Below are 12,022 nucleotides of genomic sequence, written 5' to 3' on the forward strand. Positions count from 1 at the left end.
TATTTAATGGAAATTAATTCTCAATTACCAAAGAAAGCTGCGTGATGCTGGTCCGTAGAGGTGTCTCTAAAGACCTTAAATTATGACGGCAAAAAACGTATGCAGTCATTATCCTATATACGATAGAAATATAGGAAAATAAGTACATCACCCAGTATAAGATGCACAGACTTTGATCAGACGACAAACGTAACAGACGTTTGAGACGACAAACGTAAGAGAAGGGGGTCTAGGTAAATTGCACAAAATATGATTGTTTTATTCTCGTTGAAACAAAAACAAGACTCAACTATAAGTTACAAATGAAATGTAAGATGAAAAAGAAAACTTACATTATGCCGACACATGTCCACATACGATGAAAAGAGAAAATAAGTGTATAGAAAACGAATTTGATAAGAAAGAAATGTGATTATAGATGATCCAATTCTTTGTTTTAATAGGATTTTTCCCCACCAGAAATAAACATAAAAGTGAAAGAAGAAATCCTCGGTGGTATTCTTGAAAAAATCTTTCCCTTCCAAGGATTTATATAAGATTTATAAAAGGAAAGGCTTAAATAATGTAAGATTTTTTAAGAATACCACCGTAATATTCTTACGGTGGTATTTTAAAAAAAATATTTCTCTTCCAAGGATTTATATGAGATTTATGTAAGGAAAGATTTATGTAAAGAAATATTTTTTTTAAGAATGCCACCGAGGTGGAATAAATAGAGAGCAATGTGGAGGAAAACTAAAATAAAGAAATTACACAACAAAAAGTGCTATTGATAATGATAATACTTATTATAATAAAACATAACCAAAATCATGTATTTCATACACATGGAAATAGATGAAGAAAAAGAGACGTACATTTGTAAACTTTGACCATATTTCACTCCGACTAATACTGAAAAACCTAAATACAAGAATGTAAATATGAAATTCATGTATATGAAAATAACTGGTGGTATGATACGTAACTGTATAGATGATTTGGAACACACAAACATAAAAGACATTGAAACTAAAATAATGTAAATAATACATAAGAAGCACACATGGATGATATAGATTCTAAATAAAAAAGGAATTTGTGTAAAAAGAAGACAAGATTATAGCGGGGGAAATTACAGGAAGAACGATGAGAAAGAAAATAAAAAAGAGCAAGGAAACAAATCTAAAGAGTACACAGCGGGCAAAGGAGATATCACCGCTGGAAATAACACTTAAAAAACGAAGAAGGAAAGTTGTATATGAAAGCAGATTAGACTGAAATATTTTGTGGAGACAATAAATGAGTGGAAATTCCATTGGCTAAGGAAGGTAGTCTGAGAGGATAATGTGAAATGGAGCAACCATTATTATTATTATTCATTTATTTTTAAGGACGGCACGGGATGGGAAGCGTGAAAGGTAGACAAGGCAGAAGATGGAGAGACGAGGAAGAAAATTGTGCAGGAGTAGTGTGGCATAGGTTGGCGCAGTTCTCCGATTCAATGAAAGAAGTCAGGAGAGACTTGTGTTCAATAGTGGACTCCAAACAGTTGATTGATTGAAATGATGCACAGAAGATGAATTCCACGGCTTGGGGTATGGTAGTATGCAATGGTGGGGGCTGGAGTAGGTTCACTAAGAGGTGTTAGGTTAGTTGGGAGCAATAGTCCCTTTAAATTTTTGCTGTGTGCAGAAATCGTTTGTGTGCAAACTTTGTCTTCTCTGAAAAGTATGGGTGCTCCCATGCGAGTTACCATCTGATCATTTAAGCAAATAACGCACATTTTGTAAGTTTGTATTGCATATTACCTCCAACAAAGCAAATATTGGTTTGTCAAGTTACCATATTTTTAGATAATTTACAAGTTGATGTTTGGGTGGAACTTCTTTAGTGGATGAATTTTGATATAATTTGAACACCGTGCGCGCACACATTTTTCCTTCATGTGCGCTGGTTGTAAATGTGTGCGCGCACATGAGCACAGCTTAAAAGGGAACGTTGGTTGAGAGTCGAGGGAAAATTTTACAGCCTCAGTCCTCGTATGGCATGCATACTGTAGGTCCAACGAAGACCTACTTTTCCTAATTATTGACCTATCAGCTGCAAATAGACTCAACATGATGTCGTATATGTTTGTGATAATAATGATAAGTTTATTTGGCAATGAATCATTATACATGAAGTGCAGATAATGAAAAGGAAACATAGTTTGAAATACAATTACAGTTGCCGAGGATAACACAAAAAAGCATGTAAGTGTGTAATCTATACTGGTAATAACTTTTGTGACAAACACATGGAATGCACGTGGTAAATATGTGCATTCCACTGACCTAGTGGTAACCAGTTTGATTTGTTTGAAGTGGGCCTTCATTAAAATCGATGATCACCCACGTGTTCTTCACGTCAATGTTTACGGGGTGAACTGTAGTTAAATAACTTTATTAGCGTTAATCTACCATCAATATGCAAATTGAAATATTAGTACTCATTTCTAACCCTCTTACAGATAAGTATGTTAATATTTAATTAAACATGTATTTGAAGTTTTTATTGCGAGACAATTTTGCTCAAAAATGATAATTTTAAAGTAAAAATACGATAGTATTAGTTAGGGAATTTTGCAACGCTGACATGTGAAGGCATGAATTTGTTTACATCGAATGTGTGAGACATAACCTGTCGTAATTGTAGGTATTTCCAGAAGTCCATTTGGGGAGCATTTGACTGAGCATGGAATATGATTAGTGAGATATTTTACTGCAGTACACCAAGACTATAATGTAATTGTGTAACTGTCCTAATTGGCTTGCATTTTTTGTAATACAATTGGGGAAAATTTAACTTTGCATGGATTGTGGAATATCAATATAAAATATTAAATATATTGATATTCTAACCATGTATCACTGCAGTACACCGATTATAATGTTAATATGAACCTGGAATAGGATAGCATAGATGGTGATATAACTCAGATTAAAACCACAAATGAATATAAAACAAAGTAATAGATGAAGAAAGAGAGAATCCTACGTAACTCCTTTCCTGTATTCTTATACTTTCGGTAATTTTGTCTGTTAATGACACGGCTGAAATACTTTAGCCTTAGCCTTAGGTTATAGTTATAGTACTTTACTTTGTTTACTTTGAATAATTTCGTCCAACTAAGGACGCGGCTGACGTGGGCGTTCGCTATCTCCAGGCAGCTCCACGTCTCCTAAGTCCAAGACTTAGGTGACTTAGGCTAAGTCTGACTTAACGATTAGTGTTAGTTGTGGGGCTGATGTATCTTGGAGTAGGGGGTTGATCAGGCATTGTTTGTAGCCACTTGTCCAGCTGTTTTTTTAAGTTACCTGGTGTAATGGCTAATGCCATTCAGGCTTCTTATCTTTGTTGCGGCAGAATTAAAAAGGTGTGTCTCTGTACATATCAAATGAAACTGTGGTGGACTATGCCATAGTCCACCACAGTTTCATATGATCCGAAGAGCAGAAGGTCTGTCCCAGAGAGTTAAGACCATAGTCTATGGTCTTAACTCTGGGACAGACCTTCTGATCTTCGGATGTGGCACAGTCAGCCCTGTCACGGGTGATTGTTGACAGGTAAGCTGATAATTGACACCATCTGTTCCAATGTTTTCCACATGCATATGATGGTGTATGGTTCATGTCATCTCTGGAGGGAGTAGAACCTAAGTTTCTTCAGTCTCTCCCAGTAATTGAGCCTGTGTATGCCTTCTGTTTTGCTTGTGCAGGTCCTCTGCATTGCCTCCAGTTTGGTTATTTCCCTTCTTTGTGTGGGGACCAGAGTTGGTAGCAGTATTCCAGTCTTGGCATGACTAGGGTCTTCCACAGGGTCAGCATGCATAGTACATTAGGTTATGTTGCACCACACTGACAAACTACACATATATCTATAGGATGTCAACAAACAATTTTCCAAATAGTCTGTGTGTTTCTTGGCATCCTTTAGATATATGTGTAGTTGGTGCATCTATTTAACAGATGCACCAATTCCTGGAATAGAATAGAAGTTGAAATAGCCCAAGTGAAAATCATAAGTGAATTCAAGACTAGGTATAATAGTTGGAAAAGAGACAACTTCATGAGTTTGATATCTTTCCTTATATGGTATTATTCTAGTGTCCCACAAACATTTCCTCACTTCTTTTGTTTTTGTATTTCGAAGATTATTTTTTCTATGGAATGGTTACATTAGGTTAGGATGTATTAGACAATGTAAATTTCATGTTTACATGATTTAGGAATGTTATTCCTTATATTATCAAACAATTTTTATCCTGTTTCATTGTCTGGAAATCCATAGCCTCTTTGTGTTCCACTTTTTGTAATAGGTATGATGTGTGCTTTTATGCTACCCTGTATATTATAGTGCAAGACTAAGTTTCTATTTCAGATATTAAGCTAGGGGATATGTTGTATAACTGGTTTATAGTATAAATACAATAATCCTGATGGAGATCCCTACACTTATTTTGTAATTTCCTATTAGAAAGAAACCTAGATTGATATAGTAAATAGATTTTACTATATTCATTGACTTATTACATTTCAGTAATTGAACATGTCAGTTATTATTATTATTATTATTATTATTGTTGTTGTTGTTGTTGTTGTTATTATGGTATATATATTTCTTTTTTAGGTGAAAATGATGTGAAGGTATAAAAAGAACTTCCAAATTATTGACTGAAAAGATCAGTTGGAGAAATTTGACAATGGTGGTGGATTCACAAAATACATATTCGGCTAAACTTTGCTACATATCATCTGCTGTTAACCAAGGTCCTCATTGTCTAGATTGGTTGAATGATGGCTTGGCTTGCTATGCATCAAATTGTGGTCTCATCGTTTTTGATCCAAAGGTTAGAACTGGTATTTTTTGTTGTTTTTAAGTTGGGGTGATTGGTAGTTGTATAATGTGCAAAATATTTACCTAATGAAATAAACTAATGATTTCATCCATTGGCACATCTGCAAGGGACACAATTGTTGGAGTTATGGCTTTTGAGTATTTTGAGGCAATAAAATGTCATCAGGAAGAGTGGTAATTTAGCTGTACATCATATGCATCTTGGCTGTTTTAGGGATTAGGAACGGTCCCCTTGGGGTTACACTTCTGAGTGAAGGTAGAGGGGTTGAAGTGGCTCTCACCCTGAAGATTTCTAGTTCTGTACAGGAACTCTAGGTTATCATATGGCTCTGCATCTTCTTGGATGATGCCCCGATAGACCACCCAAACAGAACCTGTACATAAAGAAACCAAAATCATCCCCATAGAACAGCATATGAAAATGATGGGTACATAGATCTGTGCAAGAGCTGTCAACCTCACAAACCCATCCCATTACATAACAAAGTCAAACAACTGACCACACAAAAAAAAAAATAATAATAATAGATACATACATATACCAATAGCTTCCCCCCCCCATACAAGGGAAGTAGCCAAAAAACATAGGCATGAAATCCACTTCCACCCATTCCATTGCCACATACTTCATTCCCATTCACCTACCTCCTTCCCTCTTATCTTGGCTCCTCCTGGATGATGGGTCACCCCTGCATCTCGCCCACTGCCCTGGGTCAGAAGCAATGCAGCGAGACACAGCACATCCACAGCAAAGCCACTTCGTTTAATTGGCAACCCCCTCTCCGTCTCCTCATGCAGAAAAAGAGAAGATGAGGAGAAATCCCTTCAGGCTGCATCAAAATATCATTCACACTTACTCCCTTACCCCCTGTCTCTCACCCACTCCCATGCATCACCACATCCTCCATACACAACCATTCTCCACTCAGCCCTATCTTCTGTCTTCTCCCTTCCTTCCTCAACAGGCATTCCCCTCTTTTCCAATGCCCTTTGTACATACATATACCAAAGGCTTTTCCCCCCTTACATGGGGGGTAGCCAAAAAGAAAAAGGCATAAAAACCATTCTTGCCCATTCCATCCCTAATACACTCCACTCCCCTCCACCCTCCACCTTCCCTCTTATCTTGGCACCTCCCGAATGACGGGTCATCCCTGCATCTTGTCCACTGCCCTGGGTCAGAGGCAGTGTTGCAAGACACAGCACATCCACGGCAAGGCCGCTTCATTAAATCGGCGACCCTCCCTCTCCGTCTCCTCATGCAGAAAAGGAGAAGACGGGGAGAAATCCCTTCGGGCTGCATCAAATTTGTCTCGCACATACTACCTCACCCACTTCACCTCATTTATCACAACATCATCCATATACAACCATTCTCCATTCACCCCTGTCTTCTGTCCTCTCTCGTCCTTCCTCAACAGACATTCCCCTCTTCCCCAAAGCCCCTTTCACCCCATCCATCCATCTCATCCTAGGTCGCCCCCTCATGTTCACTCCCTCCACATCTGCCTTCCATACCTCTTTTACTAGTCTTTCTTCACTCATTCTTTCCATGTGTCCAAACTCAAACCCTTGCCCTTTTTACCAGCAGCATATCTACAACAAGGGTGGAGGGGTGTGGAGTGTATTCAGGGATGGAATGGGTGGGAATGAGTTTATGCCTTTTTCTTTTTAGCTACCCCCCTTGTAAGGGGGAAAAAGCCTTGGTATATGTATGTATGTATGTATATCTACAACAAATTTCCATAAGTAGCAAGCAACACATCCATAGAAAAACACACACTTGATCACAAAACAACCACCTCAAGACCAACAACCAAACTCCCCCAACAGGCTTCCAACAACAAGCAAGAACCACAATACTTTGACATGTCTGCATTCGTGCCACCATCCAGCACTAAAACAATATCAAAACAGAATAGGCCCCAGATTGCCTCAGATGCACTCACCACAGAGGGCAAAAAAAACCCTCATTTTACATGGCCTTATTCTAGCCATACCCAGATATCAGCATAATAATTATTTCTTTCATAAGTAACTTGTGGTCCAATCTTGTGGCTCTTCTACCTGGGAGTCTTGGGTCTCCTGCAAGAGAGAGACCTGGGGCAACAGAATGAGAGATAGAATCAATGTGCATGGCAAAGTGCATTTTTTTCCCCCATGGTTAGTCATTGTGCCTCCATCCCCCCCAATTATACTTCTGGCTGTGCCTCTGATTTTGTATTTATTTCCTATATGTAGTGGTCAAGGTAGGGCCAAACAGTTTTTAGAAGAAAAATAGTGGAATCCTCTGACTTATTTCTCATTAAACAATGACTTAATCTCAATACTAGTAAAGTGCAATGGTCCCCTGATGTCATTACTAGTTTAGCAATAAATAAACTCATTTCTAAAGTTGTCCACCCAGACCTGGCAAAGCCTTGATAGATATGTAACCTGAACACACTCCCACTATTCATCTCCCAACAGAGTATATAAACCCTACAAACAATGTGTACAGCTTCCCTGAAGAGGACCACAGACAGTGGTTGCAATACACTCGTACGGATCACCACTCAGTAGTGTTTCTTTTCTCCAGTCGTAGGGTCTCCAGGTTATCTATAAATATTTTGACTAACCATCAGGTCAAAATGGCAGGTCATATATGCAAGATGAATTGCATCTCATTAGATTTAAAAATTGGAGGTATCATGGATCTGACTCCCTGGAGGTGTCTCTACTTGCATGTGTAGTAGTGGTGAAGTGAAATATTGATCTTTTATATATGAAACAGGATTTAAGATTGAATAAATCCATTCAACAGAAAGGGGAAATCTGTGGTGTAGCAGAAACATCACATAACCACCAGATTTATAGCACACGCTGGGTCAGACCCAACCCCAGTAGTGGTCCACAAGTACTTTCAACATCAGCAGACCACACAGCAATTTTATGGACATGGGATCAGGCAGAGGATCAAGATGTTTTGAAACTTCATGTTAAACTTGAAGGTGGGGTCTGATATTTATTGTCTATTGATTATCATAAACTTTGTTTGCAGAAATACCTGTAGCTAGTAAAAAAAAAAAAGTGTATGAAAGTATGTTTTGTATTAACACTTCCTTTTATATATTTCATTTTAGGACACTCAGGAATTGTAACAATTGGGGATGCAACAGTGATCCAGGAAGATGAAGAGGAATGTATTCTTGTTGCAACAACATCAATTGACTCGTCTATAAAAATTTGGCTCGTTGATTCAAAGGGTATAGTCATGTCTAATATGCAGTCTAGTTACCTTTATGTACATATACTATAGTTGTATATAATATATTTTTTTTTCCAGCTTTATAAAACGTAAATATTAGGAGTGTACATTATATGAGAAAACTTAATGTTACTCCTTTTTTAGATGGGTACACTTTGGACAGCTATGAAGGAAACAAATAACAGTCTACAAGTAATTCAGGTAGACAGGGATGACCCTTCATCCACAAGGAGCTAAGATGAGAGGGAAGAAAGGGTGGTGGATGGGAGTGGAATGGGTGGGAGTGGGTACTTGCTTTTTGACTGGCTACTTCCCTTATAAGGAGAAAGAAGCCCTAGGTATACAGATAGATTGACAAGCAATTCCTAAGAACCACACTCAATTCCATCCATACAAAAACACATACATACTCAGGTCACAAAAATAAGTGGTCCAAGATTGACCACTAAACTCCCCTGGACATTAACCCTACTGAGAAAACCCTTTCATAACAAGCAAAAAAATGTTGATAACCAAGTGAGGGGTGGAAAATGCAATTTGTGGAGAAGAGACAGAAAAGGAAAAAGAATCATTCAATCCTTTGCTTCATTTTTCTCTTACAAGAGTACCATGTGCCCTAGAGAATCAGCCATGGCCACTAATTCAGTCCATAAGTCACTCATTGAAGAGATTTCTTATTGCTATCTGGATTGATTGAGTATGGAACAGTACAGGAATGATGATAATGGTAAAGGAAAATATAAATGTATATAATTCTTATGGGGAGAGGGAAGAATACCCTAACCAAATATTATTTGAATGAATAATATACCTGTGAAACTAAAGATGTTTATTTATTTTTCAGGTTGTGGCACATGTAACCAAACTATCTCCTTGGGCCATGGTTTTGCCCTGGATCTCAAATTCCTCTCGGTTCCTGGAGTGAGATACCCCATTCTAGTCTATGGGGGTGAAGACTGTAAAGTTCATATTTTGGTGGCTGATGATGATATGGGCTATAATGAATCTCTAGCTCTACCTGGACATGAAGACTGGGTGAGAGCACTGGATTTCACCACATTAGGCAAGTGAAAGAAATAAAGTATTCTTTTGTTTAATACATACATAAATACCAAAGGCTTTTTCCCCCTTACACAGGGGGTAGCCTTTCCCATATATTCCACTCCCCTCCACCCTCCTCCCTCCCTCCCATCTTGGCACCTCCTGGATGACGGGTCATCCCTGCATCCTGTCCACTGCCCTGGGTCAGAAGCAGTGTTGCAAGACACAGCACATCCACAGCAAGGCCGCTTCATAAATTCGGCAAACTCCCCCTCCCTCTCCGTCCCCTCATGCAGAAAATGAGAAGACGGGGAGAAAATCCCTTTGGGCTGCGTCAAATTTTTTCATACATACTTCCTCACCCCCCATCCCCCACCCATTCCCCCTCATGCATCGCAGTATCACCTATACACAACCCTTCTCCATTCACCCCTATCTTCTGTCCTCTCCCATACTTCCTCCACAGACATTCCTCTCTTTTGTAAAGACCCTTTCACCCCATCCATCCATCTCGTCCTAGGACGCCCCCTCATATTCACTCCTTCCACCTCTGGCTTCCACACTTCTTTTACTAATCTTTCTTTACTCATTCTTTCCATGTGTCCAAACCATCCTAATACTCTTTCATCAACCCTATCTCCCAGCTCCCTTTCCACCCCTGCTCTCCTCCTCACCTCCTCATTTCTCACTCTATCTAGCCTAGTAACCCCTATCATACTTCTCAGACATTTCATCTCAAACGCATTCAAACTCCTTCTCTCTTCCTCTCTCATGTTCCATGTTTCTGCCCTGTACATTGCTGTTGGCACAATCACTCCTTGATATAACCTCCTCTTAGCATCCATTCCCAGATGTCTATTTCTCATTACACTTGTTAATCCACCAAGGCATTTACTCGCTTGTTTAATAAGTATTATGAAAATGAACAAGAAAAGCCTGTGATTTTATAACTGGTGTGTAGATTTAAGAAATGCAGTATACTGAGACATATTTTTTCCCATTGAATGTTGCAAAACTGGTTTGTTGAAAATATAGCGTTAATGATTTTCCAAAACTACCACTCCAGGTCCCTTTGAATTTTTGGTTTATAGTTATAAATTATTTCACATTCAGTAGATCAGTGACAGCCTAATTCAGCCATTTCGTATCTTGCATTTATTCACATTGAAATTAATTTCTTAGTCCTGGGTCCAATCACATACCTTATCCAGATCATCCTGTAACAACCTGCAATCCTCATTGTTCTTCACTCTTTTCATGGTACAGTAAAAATCAACAAGAAAGTAAACATACTAAGATCAGTAGCAAGTGCAGGTTATGGTCAACAGAAGGAAACTCTAATAACATTTTACAAACAATTCTAAAGAACTGCACTTAACTATGCCTCCTTTGTATGGTTCCCTGTTGACAAGAAAACAGACAGACAGGAAGTGTAACACAAGTTTACTTTTTCTAATTTGAAGATTTGATAGGAAAAAAAAAAGGAAAATAATTTTTCTCACATTGATATTACTGTATATACTTGTGTATAGGTCACACTTTTTTTTTAACTAAATATTTTGCCAAAATCAAGGGTGGAACCTATCCACTTGACATTAATGAGGGACAGCACTACTCTGTCACCGAAGTCACAACAGTTGGTGATTTCAATGTGACAGTGACACAGAATTTCAGTGATGTTCGCACAGTATGCATCGGAAAGCATAAAATATATATTATAATAATAATAGATATACATATACCAAAGGCTTTTTTCCACCTTACAAGGGAGGTAGCCAAAAAACAAAGGCATAAAAACCACTCCCACCCACTCCATCCCTATCACACTCCACTCCCCTCCCTCTTATCTTGGCACCTCCTGGATGACAGGTCATCTCTGCATCTTGTCCATTGCCCTGGGTCAGAAGCAGTGTTGATATGGGCTATAATGAGGCCGCTTCATCAAATTGGTGACCCCCCCCTCTCCATCCCCTCATGCAGAAAAGGAGAAGACGGAGAGAAATCCCTTTGGCAATGAATCAAATACATGAAATACAGATAATGAAAAGAACACATAGTTCGAAATTACAGTTGCCAAGGATAACGCCAAAAAGGTTCCTACTGACTAGCTGCTTTAAATTGAACTATTGGAGGGGTGTGGAGTGTACTCAGGGATGGAATGGGTGGAAATGATTTTATGCCTTTCCCTTTTTGGCTACCTCCCTTGTAAGGGGGAAAAAGCCTTGGTATATGTATGTATGTATGTATGTACAATAAAATTGTAAAATATTATCTTTTCCAACTCTTTCATATATACTGTTGTATTGTGTCCAGTTGACAGTTAAACTCTATTGATTTTTTTGGTCAAGTTGACTATAACATTTTTTATGCAAGTGCATTTGTTTGTGATATTTAGTTTTACAAATACAACTGTTGTTTATGTAAGTTTGCATTATGTGGACACGTGGCAGTTGGACAATCTACATGTATTCTGATGTTAAAATTGTGTGAGTAAAGTTTTAAAATAAAGGTAAATATCTGATCATTTTTATGTTTGAATGGGTCTTGTAAATTGCCAGATTATAGTGAGACCTATCCGTTAATCATCCGCAAATAACTACTTTGACAACCACAAACTAGCGGTGTGACTTATCCACTGGTGCGACTTATATGAGAATGTATACGGTAATAATATTATCATGAGTTATGGTAACATGAGTTTTTATTAGTATTTTAGGTGTGTTGAGTTAACATGTATGTTTTATTTAGTATTTTGGCTGGCTATCTCCTTTGTCAGGATGAAGAATCCCTTGGTATGTAGATAGATTTTGGTGAAGTACATATTAACTGTAAGCTTGTGTTATTTCCATTCATTCT

At 38.2% G+C, this 12,022-nt stretch overlaps 1 protein-coding gene across 3 annotated transcripts in view; it reads left to right on the top strand.

The window, feature by feature from the left end:
* The window catches only part of Elp2 (elongator complex protein 2), a 40,149-nt gene that overhangs the window by 16,083 nt on the left and 12,044 nt on the right, over positions 1-12,022 (top strand). The window contains exons 1-5 of one of the 3 annotated variants that reach the window (XM_076197865.1): positions 2,586-2,672; positions 4,651-4,870; positions 7,682-7,868; positions 8,001-8,123; positions 8,970-9,188. In XM_076197865.1, coding sequence (XP_076053980.1) covers positions 4,724-4,870; positions 7,682-7,868; positions 8,001-8,123; positions 8,970-9,188 — 676 coding nt within the window. In that variant the 5' untranslated portion in view covers positions 2,586-2,672; positions 4,651-4,723. Of the gene's footprint in view, positions 1-2,585; positions 2,673-2,746; positions 2,766-4,650; positions 4,871-7,681; positions 7,869-8,000; positions 8,124-8,969; positions 9,189-12,022 lie in introns of those variants that run through there. The other 2 variants (XM_076197866.1, XM_076197867.1) reach the window with 2 other exon arrangements.

The sequence above is a fragment of the Oratosquilla oratoria genome, chromosome 14 (assembly GCF_046742065.1).
Source record: "Oratosquilla oratoria isolate Oo_2021 chromosome 14, ASM4674206v1, whole genome shotgun sequence".
In the NCBI taxonomy this organism is placed as follows: Eukaryota; Metazoa; Arthropoda; class Malacostraca; order Stomatopoda; family Squillidae; genus Oratosquilla; species Oratosquilla oratoria.